This window comes from Pagrus major, chromosome 1 (genome assembly GCF_040436345.1).
Source record: "Pagrus major chromosome 1, Pma_NU_1.0".
In the NCBI taxonomy this organism is placed as follows: domain Eukaryota; kingdom Metazoa; phylum Chordata; class Actinopteri; order Spariformes; family Sparidae; genus Pagrus; species Pagrus major.
The window spans coordinates 31,022,709-31,043,234 of record NC_133215.1 but is presented as its reverse complement, the minus strand read 5'-3'; the positions used below and the strand labels follow the sequence as shown (position 1 = coordinate 31,043,234).

The 20,526-nt window shown below is 38.9% G+C and overlaps 1 protein-coding gene across 1 annotated transcript; it reads left to right on the top strand.

Moving 5' to 3' along the window:
- The first annotated feature begins 1,262 nt into the window (after positions 1–1,262).
- LOC141003064 (multidrug and toxin extrusion protein 1-like) lies at positions 1,263–18,795 on the top strand. Its single transcript, XM_073474397.1, has 16 exons — positions 1,263–1,517; positions 3,274–3,375; positions 3,515–3,583; positions 3,802–3,950; positions 12,724–12,766; positions 12,898–12,942; positions 13,036–13,133; positions 13,507–13,604; positions 14,186–14,367; positions 14,513–14,621; positions 15,647–15,722; positions 16,243–16,312; positions 16,401–16,533; positions 16,625–16,719; positions 16,823–16,886; positions 16,968–18,795. The coding sequence occupies exons 1-16, from the start codon at positions 1,326–1,328 to the stop codon at positions 17,207–17,209; spliced, it is 1,767 nt and encodes a 588-aa protein (XP_073330498.1). The 5' UTR covers positions 1,263–1,325; the 3' UTR covers positions 17,210–18,795.
- Positions 18,796–20,526: the final 1,731 nt, after the last annotated feature.

The window sequence follows — 20,526 nt, the reverse complement described above, 5'->3', positions numbered from 1 at the left end:
TGTGTCACCCCATATAAGCTGCACAAATACAACTCCAACATATCACCCCTTTGTTATAGATGAGGCTTAGATGAGGGAACATTTCTACATTCCACCTGGCATTGACCTTAACTTAAGGGGTTTCGGCAGGGAGTATGCTACGCTATTGAACAATCATGGAGTTGTCTTTTCACTGGATTCAGAGATTTCCTGGCTATCTTAACTAACTCCAACCTTAAGAATAGCCATACTAAAGGGCTTACAAGATATGGCAGCCCTTATTGGATTACCTGGATAATGTCCCATTGCACCAGACTGATTGAATATTTGCGAATGCCATTGATATTTAATATGAGCGCTAAAGTATAATCAAATGTGGTAGTACATGAGAGGCATGGCCTAGGGCTATGGCACACACATGAGGCAGACACACAGGCACACACACATTGTATGACTGAAGCATGCTGGAGATATGCAGTGGTGGAAAAGGGATTCAGATCGTTTTCTTTAGTAAAAGTAAGTGTTTAAAAAAGAGTCTGCTACTCTGCTACAAGTACTGCAAGGGCTGTAAGTGTTGGCATTGAAGTATAAAATGAATACCACAAGAAGAGCTCTTTATACAGAATGGTCATTTCAGAGTTATACTAATTATATTACTGGATTATGATTAGAAATGCATGAATGTGAATACTTTAACTGTTGCAGTTGGTAAAATTAAGGAAAACTTTAATTACATTTGATAATGTTTCATACTTTATCATTTTTTAAAAGCATTTTGTATTATCTTATAGCTTTCATATCTTAAGTTCTGGGTTTTATGGCATGTCCTATTGTTTTTTTTTATTATAAAGCACTTTGAAACTTTGTTTTTTAAAGGCACTGTATGAATAAAGTTTATTATTATATAACAAAGTAGTAACTAAAGCTATTAAAAAGATGTAATGGAGTAAAATGTAGGAAAGTAGAATTATCATCGAACTGAAGTACTGACGTACAGTACTACAAATACCTCAATTTGTGCTTGTACTGGCCTCATGTCATTGTACACTACACACAGTATTATGACATAATGGCAGATGTGTGTATTGCACTGCGGGCAATTTATCATGAGGCAAGTTCAAGTTAACTGAAGCTGGTAATGTGCACGTGAATGCAACCTTAAGTCTACCCAATGGCAGCGACGCCCCAAAACTCCAGCACGAGCTGGTTGGCTCCTGGGGTGGTCGGAACGCACGTGCGTCAGCCCTCCTGTGGTTGTGAGACATAACGTGTTCGGTCACTTCGTCCAGCACTGACACTCAGCAGTGAGCAGCCTGTCTGTGGAGGACACTGAAGTTTCTTCAGTCATGGACGGTCCTGATAAAAACCCAGTTAAATACTCAGAAGGAGTGAAAGAAGATTTAAAAGCGGGTGAGGCGGCTTCTTCTGTCCAAGGCTCCGGTGAAGGCTGCGGCTCCTGCCGGGAGAGGACGAGGCGCCTCATCCCGCCGGAGTACCGGAATGAGCTCGTGCAACTTCTGAAACTGGCGGGCCCGGTGGTAAGACGCTCACCACAGTCTCCAAGTGTCCTCTGCACCGGCTTTTATTATGTATCTGTACTTTACAGTGCTTACCGAGGCACTAGCTGTTCACGTTTCACCCACTCTCTGTTAATGTAATAACGCAGCGTCACCTTATGTCCCTTTAATTTTAGTTCGTGTTGTGCTTGTGTAAGAAATAATTGCAATTATCAGAACACCAGAAACATTCAACACTGAAACCTGAATACCACTGTCTAAATAACTGGGGACTGCACTGTATCTATACTTATTTCACTATTATTAAATAGAGTGAAGTATATTAAGTATATTACTGTTACTTGTTTTTTAGGCTAACTCATCTGTTCTTATCATGCTTCTGACTTCATTTATTTGACTTGCTAGCATCATGTATCTTATGATAATATTTTCAGTTCGATATATGAAGTTAGGCTGCATTATGTTCGCATTTTTACATTAATAATAATTAGGTGGTTATTTTAATAGTGTATCAAATTGTTGCACATCTCGGTTAAAATCACTTCTCAAGAAGCACAACACAATGTTTCCTGCCATGTTTGTATCATATATTTTATACAGCAAGTATATGTATGTATGTATGTTAAACGTTTTTGAAATTTCATGGTAACTTGGTGGTGATTACCAAGCAATATGTTTGAAATGTCTTTGAAATGCATTGAAAATGACCCCGACATTGTTTAATAATGTCATTGTGCTATTTTTCAATAAGCAGTTAATAAATAGCTGGTGATTGCACTCCCCCTCAGCGGGCTACTGAATTGAAGTGAGTTGTAGCAGCTTATTTCCAGCTAGTTTCTGCCCAACTTCTTTAGGTCAGTAAATTAATTGTACATTCTTTAACCATTTACATTTTAACCAATACAACAATGAACAATCAGGCTCTCTGTCTGTCTGTCTGTCTGTCTGTCTCTGTCTTTCTCTGTCACGCTTTCTCTGTCAAAAATGACATTAAAGAATTGTTGGATAGATCTGCTGAAAAACTAGACGATGGGGAAAATGTACATGGCAAAAAAAATGTAGTTCACTTTACTGACCTCACTTTAATTGGGTGGCCTGCTGAGGGGAAGTTGGACAAACTAATTGGAAGTTTCCTAAAAATAAATGAAAGAAATGACCAGCTATTTACTAACTGCTTATTGGAAAATAGCTGAGTATTAATTTTATTTTAAAGGGGCACTATGTAGTTTTGGAGAAGTCATTTTGATCAGAAGAGAAAGCTCTTCATTGACTGATTTTTTTTTTATGCATAAACAAACTAAACAAACTCTTTGTTTTCATGACTGAATAAACAAACATGAGGGACAAAAGGACAACACAATTTCATACTGTTACTTTGTGTATATATGGCGGACCCTGCCACCTTTCTAGCTTCAAACAGTGTTCTGGGGGCCTTATTTTCCTCTGAGAACAGCTTGTTTACTCACTTATGGAAAAAAATGAATATTTCTGAGTTTGTATTATTACCTCATTAATACTGTAAATATTACATTTCTGAGTTTGAATTTTTTCTCCAAAACTACATAGTGCCCTTTTAAATAATGTTGGTAGTTATAGTGGTAATTTGGACGTTACTTCAAAGACATTTCAAATATGTTACATGGTAACTACCACCCAGTTGCCATGAAATTTGCAGACCCGTAAAATAAAGGACACAAATATTTTTGTATGAATGTATCTAACATTTGTATAAACAAGAGGATAAGTAAAGGGTATTGTGTTTGTTTTTGTACTCCAGGTCATTTCCCAGTTGATGATCTTTATGATCAGTTTCGTCAGCACTGTGTTCTGTGGCCACCTGGGAAAAACTGAACTTGCAGGAGTAGCATTATCAATTGCGGTGAGGAGACTTGCTCAGTCCTATCTGTGTTTGGACTGGTATCACAGCCTACCAGTGCAAAATAGGATTTCACACATTTTGAATATTCTGTCTTCTGAGATATATGTGTTTTCCCTGACAATGTTTCTTTTTATTGCAGGTGGTTAATGTCACTGGTATTTCCATTGGCACTGGTTTGTCATTAACTTGTGATACCCTCATATCTCAGGTAATATTCTCACAGAGGTTCTTTCACTTTATGCATGTAACCAAGACAAATACAACAGCTGCTGCTGGGTTCCCAGGTTGTCCTGGGGTCTCCTTTCAAACAACTCAACAATGAGCTTTTGTATCAAGTTAGTTTACTTTGACTCATCATACCTTGGTTGTTGGTGTGATTAGTGTTTTCCAACTCTGCTTCTTTATCTGTGTACCTGTTTCATGCAGACATATGGGAGCGGTAACCTGAAGCGTGTGGGAGTGATTCTCCAGAGGGGGATTCTGATTCTGCTGCTGGCCTGTTTCCCCTGCTGGGCCATTCTCATCAACACTGAACCCCTCCTTCTCGCCGTCAGACAGAGCCCCGAGGTGGCCAGGTCGGTCATAATTAATCCCCAAAACAACAAAGACTTTAAGCAATTCATTTACTAGTCTTGCATAGCCAGACCTATCTCCACAGTGCATTGGAGGAAAGGTCTGGCTGCACCAATTCTCATTCTGGGATAGGGGAAAAATGCTCTGGCTTGTGTGCATGCTTTAAACTTGATTCAGGATATGGCGACGGTGCCCCTGCCAATACTGCCGTGGGAAACTTGGTTTGCATGTGGGTAGGTGAGCCCTGGCAGTAGAATGACTAAATCCCCGTAAAAGAAAAGGTAACAGCTGCTAGGGTTAGCTTACCTTCATGCCATTAGCAAACAGAAAAATCCCAATTAAACCTGTTAAGATCAGGCTTTTGTGTGCAATGGGAATGTGTAAACTCTGCATTTACACCCAGGTCAATTGACTCTGCAGTAGAGATGGGTTTTTATCACCTCGGCTCGGCTTTGATCCAAATGCAAGAACCAGGTGAACACGCTAAATTCCGCCACGCAAAGTGATGACGTGTTATTAACATCCAGTGGTGGCGCGTAAATAAGGAAGGAATTTTGGATGCGGTCTATTCAAGGATGTTTTATGACTGGACAGTGTTGGAGGTGGAGCCCTGTTCATTCCTATGCTCGGTAGTGTTTTGAAGGCAAGAAAGCTCGACTTCCCAGCTATGAAAATACCTGCATCGCTGACTCTGTTACTCTGTCTTCTGTTAGAACTGTTTCCGATGAAGTCATGATGTGAAACGTGACATCAGTGACATAAAACGTAACGCTTCAGATACAAATCACAGACAGACTGCCTTGTCTGCGGAAAGTGGGAATGGGGTCAACAGGCGATTTTTAGCGGGTGTACCCGCGTTTAAAAAACCTGTGTAGACTCACTAATTTTAAGTGTGTAGGTTGAAAGCTTGGATTTCACGTAGCAGTGGGGATTTTGAAAACAATACACATTGAAAGCAGAGGAAGGGGGGTTAAGGGGCCCAATGACAGGATTTATACAAACAGTCTACAATCAGTAAGTCAGACTACTTATTTACTGATAGTGATGGACATTTTGTCTTTTCTAGACTGGCTATCTTCTTAGATGCGCAGACATTTAGAACTGGAATGAATGCAATAAGTTAGCACCATGAACTATCAATACACAGTCAAATGTGCAAACTGGGGTGAGCATTCTTGTTGAAACATTCCTATGGATGCATTCATATGGAAGCCCATTCATGTGAAACAATGTTTTGACCTGTCAGAAGGCCCTGCAGCAGGGGCAACTCGGATGATAATTCAGGCTGGCAATCTAATGTCAATCCAGGCCTCTCTCCACACTCAATCCATTCACAGCAGGCCCCATTTTTTGTTGTGGCCTATTGTAATTAAGTTTGCTATTCATACCAGGAACTATATACATAGTAGGCAGTGATTTCACGTGACAAGACATCAGGCAGATAATTAATTTCCCAACTAGTTCAGCTTCGTTAAAGCTTAACACTCATTTGACACTAGCTGCACACATGATTTCTGCCATGGTGCGAAAATGGCTTTTACTTCAATAGTAACTATAAGCTACTAAAGATGCATTTGTAGAATTACTGTGAAGAACAGTGACATTATGTACTAGGTAACATCTGTGGTGATTTAGAACACATTTAAACACAGTTAACTATGCTGGAAAACTCAGCCCACCTAAAGCCAATATGAATATCTTTAACCTTTTATAAAGGTTAGTCAGGCAATAATTATTCCTACATCTTTTTTGTGCACCTTTGGGGTGTTTGTTTTGCACCTGGTGACTCGTCAGAGCTCTGACAAGACATGAATTCATAATCATGACACGTATACAGGTCTTAATTTCCAGATTATTCCCATGCACATGCATCTTCTGCTTTCAACAACATGATTACGTTTTTATTAGAGAATCAACTTGGGAAAGGTAGTCTTGTTATGAGGTGCTGAGGGTGGCCATCCTATGTTTTCTTTCTTTTTTAAACACCAACCATGTACCCTACTCGTGAAAATGTCTTTAATTGTACAGTATGTAGCGGCACTTGAGCTAACATACCTTTAAACTGCTTTTTTTTTTTAAACTCTTTATTTATAAGTCATTTTCATCTTTTAGTACAGAACAAAAGACAAATACAAAACATTGAACAATTACCCATATTCAAGGTCCGGGGGTGATCAATAAGTCCACAAGGCAAAATATCATATCCAGTACGTGTATACAGTCTCATTCATTTGCTAAGTAGTCTTCCCATTTCTGCCACCGTTTTTCACCTAGATCTTTTTGGAGTCTGATTGAATATGTCATTTGCTCTAGTACATGTAGTTGTTTTACAATATCAACAAAAGATTCTGTAGTGGGAGCATTCTTCTGGAGCCAACATTTTGTGATGGCCTTCTTACTTGAAGCCAGCAAGACCCTAAGTAGGTACTGATCAGCTCCACTCAACCCATCTGGCATATTCCCAAGATAGAGAGTTGTGAACAATACATTCATATTAAAACATAGAACCTTTGAAATAATTTTTGTCACTTCACTCCAAAAAAACTGAATGGAGGGGCAAGACCAAAAAATATGGGCATGATCAGCAAGAACCTCTCCACATTCTCTCCAGCAGGTAATTTGTGTACCAGTCTGTTTGGACTTCTGTTTGGGAGTTATAAAAAAACGAATTAAACTTTTCCAGCAAAAATCTCTCCAGGTCCAGGAGTTGGTGGAGGATGATTGTGTTTTCCAGGCCTTTGACCACATGTCCTCTGTTATTACAGTATTTAACTCCTTCTCCCACCGTTGTCTTATATAGTCCGTTGAATCCTTCTTCAGAGAGGTGATGCTATGGTATAACTTGCTTATAAGTCCTTTAATATTCCCAGAGTTGTATGCATCCATAAATATATGAATAAACACTGGTGGCTCTGCTGGGTTACATCCTTTTAGCTTTTTACAAAAATAATCACGGACCTGTAAGTACCTGTAGAAGTCTTGCCCACCTAGTCCATACATTTGACACAAATTGTTAAAGCTGATAAGTTCCCATTTTTTAACAATTTTGCATACAGCAGTAACACCATAATAGGTCCATTGTTTATATCCATGATCTAATAATGCTGGTGTGAATTCGGGGTCATACGCTGGCCATCTAAGTAGTTTTATCTGTTTCTGGAGTTCAAATTTTTTAACCACCTCACCCCATACCTTCAATGAACAGTTCACCCATTGGCTCTCTGTATGTAGTATTTTTTCCTCCATCCCCACACAACCAAGCAGCGAATGAATTGGTGTATCTGTTAAAGATAACTCCATGGTTTTCCATTTCGCTTCATAAGAGGGATTACACCAATATACAAGAGGCCTCAGTTGGGCTGCTAAATAATAGTCCCTTAAAGATGGGAGGGCCCTGCCACCCCTCTCCTCCGGAAGCTGAAGGGTGGAAAATTTTACCCTTGGTCTCTGTTTATTCCAAATGAATCGTGAAATATGTTTGTTCCACTCTCTAAATTGTTTCAGAGGAATTTCCACTGGCAATGATAAAAAAAGATATAATAACCTAGGGAGAATATTCATTTTTATTGATCTAATTCTGCTTCCAAAGTCAAGAGGCAACAGGCTCCACCCATCGAGGTCATCATATATTTTTTTGTTAATACTGTTATAGTTAATATTGAATAACTGTGACATGTCTTTAGGCAAATTTACTCCCAGATATTTAATAAAGGGTGTGTTCCAATTAAAACTATACATTACGTTGATTTCTTCAGTAGGTGTGTAATTAAATGTCATAACCTGTGTTTTATGTATATTTAGGGCATATCCTGAATATCCCCCATATGTTTCTAGCATTTTCATTAACAGGGGCAGGCCTGAATTAGGATTTTTTATTGTGATCAACACATCGTCCGCGTACAGACTTATTTTATATTCCTCTCCTCCCATGGAGATACCCTCTAATTCTGTCTCCTGACGTATTGCTTGGGCTAAGGGTTCGATGAATAAATTAAATAGGCTGGGACTGAGGGGGCAGCCCTGCCTGCAACCACGCTGTAAAGTTATAGAATCAGACAGACTGCCATTAACTTTGATTCTTGCCGTGGGGGAGGTGTAAAGTGCCTGGATACAGTGTATAAAATCCTTACAAAAATTGAATCTTTTCATAACTAAATACAGATATTCCCACCCGACTGAATCAAAAGCTTTTTCAGCGTCTAAGCTGAGAATGATGGCACTAATTTGGTCTTTGTTAATCTGTTCGATGGTATGTAAGGCTCTTCTTATGTTGTCCTGTGTCTGTCTATTCTTTATGAATCCTGTTTGGTCCTCGTCTATTAGTAAGGGCATTACAGGTTCCATTCTTTTTGCAAGGATGGTGGCATACAATTTATAGTCTGAATTTAAAACACTAATGGGTCTGTACCCTTTACAGTCCGCTCTATCCTTACCTTCTTTGGGGATCACAGATATGAAGGCCTCTCTCCAGGAGGGGGGGAGGGAGCCTCCTTTTAAAATATAATTAAAGCTGGACTCCAAATAGGGGAGCAGGTGATCTTTCATTGACTTATACCATTCTGGAGGAAAGCCATCCGTGCCAGGTGATTTGTTAGTGTTCAAACTTGAGATAGCTTTACTTATTTCCTCCTTTGTTATTGGCGAGATGAGTTTATCATTAGCTTCTTTACCTAGTGTGGGAAGGTCTAAGGAGTTCAAAAATTCAGCAGCTGAGTGGTTATTAACCTGTTCTGACTGAGAGTATAAAAATGTATAATATCTTTCAAATGCTTTTTGTATGCCATCCAAATTGTTAGTAATTTTATTTGTAGTAGGATCCCTGATCCTGTGGATAGTGTTTTCTGCCTGTTGTTTTTTGAGCCTCCAAGCCAATAATTTTGCAGCCCTAGGGCCAGCCTCATAATATCTTTGTTTCATGAATCTTATATTTTTCTCCACCTCCTCACTTAATATTTTATCTATTTCCTGTTTAGTATGTCTAATTTGTTGTATAATCGAGGGTTCTTTATTTGTTATGTGTATATGTTCCAAATCTCTCAGTTTTTCCTGTAGACCAGCTAATTTTTGGGTCTTCATTTTTTTTAGTGCAGCTGTCCTGGCTATAATCTTCCCCCTGAGAACAGCTTTAGCGGCGTCCCATAATATGCTGGGGTTTACCTCTCCATTATTATTGTCCTGCATATATAGTGCCAAGTCCTTCTCCATTGAATCTCTAAAGGTATGGTCATTTAGCAAACCAGTGTTAAGTCGCCACAGAGTTTTTCGCTGTCTTCCATCTAAATGTAAAGTTAGAAAAATCCCTGAGTGGTCTGAAAGATCCCTCTGACCTATTCTGCAATATTTCAACCTATGTAGATCTTTGTTATACATGAAAAAATAGTCAATCCTTGAATGGACTGTGTGTCTTGCAGAATAAAAAGTATAACCTGGAGTAGATCCATTCAGAGCCCGCCACACATCAATAAGTCCCAAATCTTTAAGTACTTTGTTTATGCGTTTTTCAGTTAAATTCCTTTTTCTTGTTCTATTGGTTGTATCTAAAGAAGGGTTCAGAAGCATATTGAAATCTCCTGCACAGATAAGAGTCCCATACGTTTGTGAAGTAATTAGTTCAAATATCTTTCTGAAAAAGGTTATATTGCTTCCCGGGGGAGCATAGACATTAAATAATGTTACTTCTTTTTGGTCTATTTTTCCTTTCACCAAAACAAATCTACCTTCTCTATCATTAATTTGGGATATTAATTCGAATTTGACCGCATTTGAGATCAATATAGCTACTCCCCTTCTTTTTCCTTTCTTATATGATGAAAAGAAAGTATTTCTATACCCCATCTTTTTAAGTTTTTCATGTTCAGCACCTGAAAGGTGCGTTTCCTGCAAAAATGCCACATTTACTTTTTCCCTTTTTATTTTAACAATCATTTTGCTTCTTTTGACGGGGTTATTCAGTCCATTTACATTCAGGGACAGTATATTATAGTGTTGATAATGCGTCATTCTTGCAATTGAAACATTCTTGTATCACCCCGGACCAATGGTAATAAACAACAGTATAAAACAGATGAACATCGAGAACGTAGTAGAACACTGAACTGAACCTCCATCAGAAAAGCTGTCATGTCGCTTTTGACAGTGAGGGAGCGGCCACAAGGTGGGGCCCTCAGTAGAAAGAAAGAAAAAAGAAAAGAGAGTTTGGTGGCTCTGTCTATTGCCCATAGGCACCAGCCTGTATTTTAACTAAGCATTGTAATAATAAAATAAAATAGTGGGGAGATTATCATTAAATGTCTCACTCATCCCTTGCTGTGGCTCCCGGTTCCGTTCTGCGATACTCCTTCAGTTTCTCTCGAATCTGCTGCTGGAATCGTTGCTTTTCTCCACCGGGTCGGGCCTCCGTTGTCTCCCAGGGGAGAAGCCGAGCCAACGTCTCCTCCGAGATGTCTTTGCTCCTGGTCCTGCCGGGGATCTCGCCCACCGTGTATCCTCTCCTCCGCAGGTCTTCTGCTGCTTGTGCGGCGCTGTTATAGGTTACAGGGCCCGTGTCAAAAAAGGCTCGCAGTCTTGTTAGCGGGGTCTGGAAGCGTACGCCGTTCTCTCGTAGTATTTTCTTGATGGGTATATATTCCTTCCTTTTGTTCTGTACCTCAGTTGCATAATCATGATCAAAATACACCCGTTTGTTTTGGACACGGAGCTCTTTTTTCCAGGCGGCGTGAAGAATCTTTTCTTTGACTGAGAACTGGAGGAAACGAACCACCATGGAGCGTGGAGGGGCACTCGGTGGTGGTTTTGGTGCCAGGGCGCGGTGCGCGCGCTCAATCCCCGGTCCACGGTCGAGTTCGCTCCCCAGCTCCGTCTTGATGAAGTTTTCAATAAAAGTCACAGCAGACGTGCCCTCGGCGTCCTCCGGGATGCCATAAATCCTGATATTATTGCGCCGAGAGCGCCCTTCCAGATCAGTCACTTTTTCCTGTAGCGCCCGCTGTTTAGTGAGCAGCTGGGTGAGAGTATCTTTGACTCCGATGTCCCATCTTTCCATGTCGAGCATGTTTTCCTCCATCTGGCCCACGCGTTCCACTGCTCCCTCAATTTGGCCTGTCACGTCCTGTATTTTCCGGTTTACTTCTGATACAAATTCGTCCATTTGTTTTTTAATATCTTCCCTGAAGCACGTGCGGAAGTCAGAGAGGTCTTTTTTCAATTCGGCTTGTAGCGCTGCCATTCCCGTAGTGAAGGCTTCACTCACCGCCGTGCGTATTGAATCCAAATTTTCGGTCTCTCTGCCGCCTCCATCTTGATTTGGAGTTTCGCTAGCTTCAGCCTCCGTCTCAGATTCTCTTTCTGAGTTACTGCGCAGGCCGTACCTTTCTTTCTTGGCTTTGTCCACGTTCATCGTCGAAGCGGAGTGTAATTTGTTTGTTTATGTGTGGTTCTACAGAGTAAAGATTATTGAATTTGAGGCTGATGCCCGGAGCTCAGTCACTATGCTGCCATGCCGTGTAGCGCGCCACCGGAAGTCCCCTTTAAACTGCTTTTAAAGGATAGGTTCACCCCAAAATAAAAAACTTTGTCATTATCTATTCCAAGTCGTTGCAAGTCGTATAAATGATGGAAACCTGACATATTGTAATAATTTAACCGCCTATTGATTGATCAAGAACTGAAAGGCATTGGGTAGAGAAAATCCAGAGGGACATCAGGCCATATTTTAAGGTAAAACAACATATTTGATAACCCATTAGCCTCCTTCAGGCAATGGCTAACTTTAGCATTCAATCACTTCCGAGATAACATTTCTGTATGATAGTGCTACACAATAGGACAGGAAAGGCATAAATTAATTTTAATACTAAAATATCAACACGCATCTTGGACACACTCATTTAAGCCTGGAAGTCAAACACACTGGTTGTAATCCAACAATAATGTTAGCTAGGAAGTGGTTGATTGCTAATGTTAGCTAATCAAATATGTTATCAAATATGTTGTTTTACCTTGAAAAGTTGCCTGATTTCACTCCAGATTTCCACTATTCACCATCTGGAGCAATCAAGAAGTGCTGAAATGATGACAATTTGAGTTTGGAGTTAGAGACTTTATATCAGTGACCAGGTGGTGGAGTAGTGGCTTCAGGGCACAAAGACCTCAGTCTCACTTGTCTCAGTTTTTGTACTGAGACACAGAATTTTCCCCAAATTCTTTCTCATTTACTTTCTCTCGATTCTCTTTTTAAAGATGACTTTTAATTTTTTTTAACCTGCTTCTTTAAATCAATGTAAAATAAATATTATTATTTCGTCAACATTTTAATGGTGATTTTACTATGCTACTAATATCTAATAACCATAAATGACAATAAAGTAAACAAACATCCTTTTTGATTGCTGAATGGTGATCGGTATCGGCTGACACTGCTTCCAGCAATTGGTGATCAACCACCAAATATCCTTATCGGAGCATCCTTAAATGTGAATATTTCCTGGTTTCTTTACTCCTCTATGACAGTAAACTGAATTTCTTTCAGTTGTGGACAAAACAAGACATTTGCAGATGTCATCTTGTGCTTTGGGAAACACTGAGCGACAGTTTTCACCATTCTTTGACGTAGACCAAACTACTAATCCAATAATCAGCCGATTAATCGACAATAAAAATAATCCTTAGGTGCAGATCTTTACATTATATGTACATATATGTACATACTTATGTTTCAAACCATATAATTTCTCATGCATATTTGTTTGTTGTGTTTTGTTGTGTCTCTGCATGCAGTATTTCCCAGCTGTATGTGAAGATCTTCATGCCTGCTCTTCCGGTGAGTTCTACACCCTGTGTTTGAAGATATTAATATAATACAGACTTTGAAGAGGTTTTCAATTCATGCTTGATCATTACTTTGGTGCTCAAATTTGCATACAGTGACACTGATTCTTTATCCTTCTGCAGGCTGCTTTTATGTATCAGCTGCAAGGGAGGTATCTTCAAAATCAGGTCCAACAATTCAAACACACTGATATCGAAGGTACTGGATAGACCATAGTTATTTAGATTAATATTAATACCAGGTTGTGCTGTTATTTACAGGGAATTATATGGCCTCAGGTTATAACTGGAGCGATTGGAAACATCTGCAACGCGATCATCAACTATGTCTTCCTACATATTCTGGATATGGGCGTTGCGTGAGTTTTCCAACATCATTTTGTAGTAAAGCTTTGTTTAATTATAACACTAAATTATATCAGGAGAATAATGACAAATTTATACATGTTATGTCATTGAATTGAAGTACAGTTGAGGTGTATAGAATATGTTATATATATTACACTGAGTGACCAAATGTTTGTCAATCAATCTGTCTGTCCTAGTTTCACAAATGAATTGTTTATTTTGTTATTGTAATGGATGGCATTGTACAGAAGCATCTGTTTATCTTCTGTATCATTATTCAGTTACATCTTTTATTAGAATCTGAATGGCCATCTGGGCACCAGATGTAGATGAAGTGTAGTTCATCTAGCATTTAGCTAACAATCCACATTTTTCTTCTTTCAGTGGATCTGCAGCAGCCAATGCTATCTCACAGTATTTTCTGGCTGTGGTCTTATACATTTACATCTGCTGGAGGGGTCTGCATAAGGCCACATGGGGAGGTCAGTTGTTTCCTCATTTTTATTGAGATAATTGACCACAACATGAAATCGAAATGTTAAATGTGTTTTCTTCAGGTGTTGATGGCATTGATTCTCTCATGCTGACCAGTAATTTCATCCTCTTAACTCATTCAAGTCATTGTTTTTCCCAACTTCATACCTGTGAATCCTGTGAACTTCCCAATGTGTAATGTTTGACAAAATTAGTTACACCCTATTACTGTGTAATGTAGTGTAGAGGAAAGGTTACAGCGATGACGCACCAAATGAATTAGTATTTGCTTGAATTTGTCAGAATACTGTTGAATGAGCAATGATTTGCCAGCATTACAGTAATTCTATCCTTTTTGTGACGAAGGTTTGCACAATTATAGAATAATGAGTGAACCTTTTTAACCTCACCTCTGTTAAACCTGAAGCACACATTATGACTACTATTCTGATTGAATAATTTGAAATAATCAAGTCACATTGATAGATTTTGTCAATCATGAATCTCACATCAACTTACGTCATGTCACTCACACAGGAATTAACTCGAGTTTAACCTACAGGTTAACTTACAAACCTCTGACCCACAGGTTGGACGCTGGACTGTCTGCAGGAGTGGGGATCCTTCGTCAAGCTGGCCATCCCCAGTATGCTCATGCTCTGTCTGGAGTGGTGGATGTTTGAGCTGGGAGGATTCCTGGCTGGAATAATCAGTGAGGCAGAGCTGGGAGCCCAGTCTATAACATATGAGCTGGCCGTTATAGCTTACATGGTAATGCCTCTCAGTGCTTTTCCTACCATGAATCACATATAAGTAAATGCCAACCCTTTGATTATGTGTTGGCCAATGGTCCAATGAAATGAAAGTTAAGGAAATGCAGCTTTAACACACTTTCGTTATCTATTTTTTCCCACAGTTCCCTCTAGGATTCTCTGCTGCTGCCAGCGTACGGGTTGGGAATGCTCTTGGTGCAGGAAACATAGAGCAGGCCAAGCTGTCCTGCAAAGTCCCCATCGTTTGTGCATGTAAGAACCAAAGCATACAGTGCATGTGGCCTGAAACACTTATTCACTTGGGCTTGGTAACAATAGTTGTTAATGGCCATTTGTAATGAGCAGTAATTGAATGTAACAAAGTACATTTATTCAAGTACCATACTGAAGTACAATTTTGATGTACTTGTACTTGTTTCTACATTTTGGAGGCAAATGTTGTACTTTTTACTCCACTATATTCATTTGTTATCTTAGGCCTCGTACTCAGATACACAGGGATTTCCTAAAACAAAGCTTTTTTTATGCGTTTTGGCCTTCCGTACACACGTTTCAGGTAACTGAAAACGAAGCCTCTGGAATACTCCTGCCAGGCTGAAGATATTTAGAAACACATTTTCACGTCTGGACGGGCAGAAACAATAGATTTTTGGAAAAATGGATCAGTGTTTGTAGGACACTCGGAGTTTTATGATATTGGAGTACTTAAATGTTTTGCTGACAAATTATCGAAGAATACAAAAATACTTACTGTATATAGGTGTGTACGGGGCCTTGGTTACTAGTTCCTTTGTAGACTACACGCTGCATCAGAGCCAAAGTTGCACATTTTTGCTCTGTGGAATTTCTGTGTTGTGCTGGAAGTCTGTTGTTAGTTTATATTAGCAGACTCCATTTGTAGGCTAATGATAGCTAACATTGCTCTCTGTTAGTGGAGGGGAGCGAGGCACTGAGACAAAGTACTCAAGAACGTGCATAAAGTCACGTTTGGGTTGTCGTGGAAAATCCAACCTTCACAAAGAAATCCACAGTCAAGCGGCATTAAACAACTAATACAAATTTTGATGAATGAATGAATTGACATGAATCTCTGAGAGAGAGATTTGTTGTAATCTTTCAGATTGATACAAATTACCTTTTACAATTGAAACATCCATACCTTTACTCCAATTACTTCTATTCACATGTTCCCGAGTGACTTTGAACATTTTCAAAACACACTTCATTCAGTATTCAGTGTATTAACAACTGTTTTTTGTTTCTTATTCTCATGGCAGTCATAATAGCATTTTTTGTCGGCGGCAGTCTCACCCTCTCCAGAAATGTCATTGGTTACATTTTCACGTCAGAGCAGTGAGTAAAGTCTTTGTCACAATATCCGTCACTTCTTGCTCTAAGTGAATTGTTCAGTTATTATGTGTATCTTTAGTTGCAATACATGTGCAATAGCAGGGCCAGTTCCATATTGTTGTGCAGACTGTTATAAATTAACTAAGGTCATCATCTTCATGCCAACTCACAAACACTGAACTCTTGTTTGTTATGCAACACTGAACACTGCTAAAACAGCTATTCATCCCAATTTTTGCAGAGTCTGCCATACAGTAGCTGTTGCCCATTTGTTCCTTTTCAGTTAACTAACACAAATGTAATTCATTTCAAACTATTACATTAGGGTGATACTATTTCCCAGTTTTAAGTTACATGTGACATTCCTTAGCCATGATGGTGTTTAAAAAAACAAACTTAACCTTAAGGTTGAAGATATTTTTATATACAGTTATCTCACTAAAGAAATCATAATTCCTCTCCTGTCTGTCTCCTTATCAGAACATATGTTAGTATCCATCAAGTCTTTCTCTCTGTGTTTCAGAGACATTTTACAGAGGGTTTCTGACGTCATGATCATATTTTTTTTCATGCATCTTGCTGATGCCGTTGCGGTGAGAAACAGTTTCATGCAAGTAATCAGGATTTCAGACTGGCAGATATAGAATATGATTTGACTGAATGTCTGTTTGATGTCGTCAGGGTGTGGTTGGAGGTGTCCTACGAGGAACAGGAAAACAGCTGGTTGGTGCTCTGTGTAACCTGGTGGGATACTACTTGATTGGCTTTCCTATTGGTGTTTCCCTAATGTTTGCAGCAAATATGGGCATTGAAGGTAAGAACAGACCATTTATGCAGTATTATCTCCTGTTTGTCACATAACTTTCAGGAAAGTCATTAAAAGTCTGCTCTCATTTCTGTGAAAGGACTATGGACCGGATTTACCATCTGTGTGTTGATGCAGTCCATTTTCTTTATCGTATTTGTGTACAAACTCGATTGGACGAAGGTTGCTGAAGAGGTGTGTACATTCATCCCTTGATGAATCAAAGTGCTACTTCCAACTTTGTCTTGAGATATATTTGAAGTTGAAACCTTCTATTAACAACTGTCTCTCTGATCAGGCTCTTGTGAGAGCAGGAGTCAAGAGCAAAGAAGAAAAAGAGATGGTCAGGATGGAAAATACAGGTAAGGCCCGCCGCACTAACTGAAAGATCCTGTTGTGACAGTATTATTTTTATACTAAAGGTTCTTCTTTCAAACCTCCAGACTCGAATCAGAACCAGGCTCAGTTTAGCACTACTGCATCCAGTTGTGAGAGTGCTGTGGAGGACCACACATACCAGGAGGTGCAAATTGCAGACCAGAATAAATCCACGGCCACAACGGTGGGAGATGTTCTGTCAATAACACAGCTGATCATACGACGTGGCCTCGCCTTGCTGATAATGGTCATTATCCTCGTCGCTGGAATCTTAGCTAGTGACTTCCTTACCAAGCTGATGAAATGAGTCCTTAGATAATGTAAAGCTGGGATTCAGACTGATGGTTGTCAGGATTGATAAAGTTCCATTAAATAATATTTAATATATAACACTAAATCACCTTGTGGTGTGATAGGGTTACTTGTGCTGTCGATCCCACTGAGGATCAACGGTTGATTCTGCAGCTTTGTGCAGCTTTTCACAACCCTGTCATATATAACTGGACTCAATGACAGAGCTGAATTAACTACAGTGATGAAGGTGGCGTATCTAGGAAGCCAAAGAGACTCCAACGTATTCCGATTAGTTAGTGGACGAAGCCAGGGCCGAAATGCGAGTATTTGGGCCTTAAAAAAAAAAGAGTCCGTTTCTTGGATGCTCATGTTGTTCTTTTGTTGTTCAAGTATATAGGATTTTGTGGCATCTAGTGGTGAGGCTGCAGATTAGAACCAAATGAATGCCTTTTGCCAAACCCTCTGTTACGGTGGCTGTTGAAAACGTGAAAGGCCGTCTCTAGAGCCAGTGTTTGGTTTGTCCGTTCTGGACTACTGTAGAAACATGACATTGAAGAGGACCAGCTCCCTCTGTAGATATTTCTTTACCTTATTCTAAGGTAAAGAAATCACGATTACTAGTTTCAACTTAATATTATTATTATTATTATTATTATTATTACGAATATTCCATTTCTGCCAGAATCCCACATATTGGACCTTTAAATGTTTGAGTAATATCCTGCAGGTGTTTAGCTGAGTGATTGCCGTACAGTAACACATTTGATGAAAGTTGATGCAGTTCTTTATGTCACTGCTTTTTACTATGATTTTGTTTTGGACTCAACTTGTGACCCCTCCAGGGTGAAAATTGCTTTGTGCAACTTTAATAAAGAATCTGTTCATGTTTGTCTCACTGTTAAAACACTATTCAGTAGCTCAGGTAGAGTTAAAAAAAGAGAGAGAGAGAGAGAGAAATTCCAGGATGTTTTGATTTTAGAAGAACATTTTGAGATGTTTACACACTGTGCCCTGGGTTCAAATATACTGTATATGTAAATTAATGTGAAGTATAAACACTCTAAGGTGAGACTCTTTATCGGTGTTAGTCAAGGTAAATAATGACATCACATGCCCCACAGTGGGACAGCTCAGACTCTTTGTAACAGAATAAGGAGCACTAATGTCAAATACATTAGTGCTCCTTATTTTGACACCAATGGCTTGTTGTTGGAAGACCAAAACATAAGAATTCTGATATTTATTTAGATTTATTCAGGTTCCATTTAGAGATTGTGCTCTTGTACCTTAGTCACTTGTTGTGGATATTGTTGTAACATATACGCTATATAAATGTGGCAAAGATGTAGATGTCCCTGAATGAGTCTGTGGTCTAGTATGCACATGTATTTCATTTAGTGTCCTCTAAATGTGTTGATCTTTTTCTTTTTTATGCCTTTGTGGACATTGCTGAATGTTTTGCTGCTAAATTCCAAAGACCACAATCAAAGTGAAATTCAGTGAGATAAAAGAAGTTGTGTAAGCAATACATTTAAAGTCTTTTCTATAATAAGTAGTTTTTTCACGTCATATGTCAATATGAATAAATAGTTGAATGATTGATAGAATTAGGTTGTATGTATTTGTGTATAGCAGTACCCCACACTATATAATTCAAGGCTGTGTTTCACAGTACAGATGAGACTGTATCATATTTTGGATCATGTCCGCTAACTATTACAATCCAGGAGTGGACGCAGTCCTTGAACATCCCACTGAAACTCAAAGTACCATTGCTTAATCTCAATATTGCTCAAATTGAAGTAAAACGATGAGTGCTGATTACTGCTGAAGTAAAGTACATAGGTTGCCATTTTGAAAGTGATGAACATGGTGACAGTTTGTCCAAGGCTGTGACAATGATTTAATGATGATTATGTAGATGATTTTATGAAGAGGAGGGAAAAAATACTTCAAAGTAAATTAAGTAAAATGACCCCATAATAGTAAAACTGAGACAAGCTCTCCACTGATGTAACACATCAAGCTGAGGTTATTCATCACAATAAGCATTTCTTGGTCTGTGGAAAAAGTTTGTATAATGTGTTCTTTGGCTTTGTGAGCTTTTCAGAGACTAAATGAATAATCCAGATTATTTCATTTTACTGGAGACGTCTTTTTTCAGCCTGTGTTATAAACTGGGAGTTTGGAATTTGGTAATGAAGGAACATGTAAGTAATGAAACCATGCAAGCTCAGGGTGACACCACTAGTCAGACTTGAGTCCAGAGGTTTTTTGTGTTGAAAGTCCATTCTTTGTTAGAAATTAACTCTACAACCTGGGAGCCACTTAACACCTTGGGCAAAAAAATAATAATAAGAAGAAGTTAAAATAAAAATATTTTTTGTAAGTAAGAAAAAAATAAAGTTAGTTAGTGGTTGTATTACTTTTTAAGACTGTTTATATAATATTTTATCTGCCAAATGTGTGTTCTAAATATGACTATTGTTATTATAAATGTTAAAAGGAAATTTGACTGTGTCCAGAATTATTGTTTTCATGAAGTAGCCTACTTATGGAAGATTTTTTTTTTTTGTCTTACCTCAAAGTTACAGGAAAATGCTTATTCGATTCCTGTGGTATGAACTTGGATTATGTAATAGTAGTAGTTTAGTAGCTAGTTTAATTAGTAGTCCAGGAAGTACTGAGTCCAGAAGTATCAGTTTCATGAAGTACTTTTTTTTTTCTTTTTTTTTTTTACTTCAGCTCAAAGTTAGAAGAAAAATGCATGTTCTGATGAACGCTGACTGGATTATTAAAAAAACTATGCAGTAAAAGTACTTCACAGTTTTGCAAGTAGTATAAGGAGTGGTAATTCATGTATCCTTAGTGTGTGGAAAGTATTTCTGTGACATCTGTCCAATCAGACTGAAGAGTCTTCTCACAGACTGCAGCGTTACAATTACCGTAAATGGTACAGGGATTGCGCATTCGAAATATAGGTGCGGCTCATTTGACCAGGCAATCGCGAATGTCGGTTGGCTTGACCGCAGTGAGAAACTGGACGTTTCAAGAGAATGACGCTGTTGCACAAACAAAACAAAACATACTTATGTATTATAATACACCACATTCAGCTAAAGTGATACACATGAAATTATAATTATTTAGTTATCATGTACTTCTGGCAGTCTCCTGCTAACATGACCCTCCGCAAGTGAGAGGAGCCTGCACGCACGCGCCTGGGCCTGACCTGGATTTGAACTGTAGCTTAAATTAAACCGCCATGTTTGGATGTTACTTGTTTGGAGATGAGCGTTTTCATTGTCTCATGGTGGTAAGGGTCGTGTT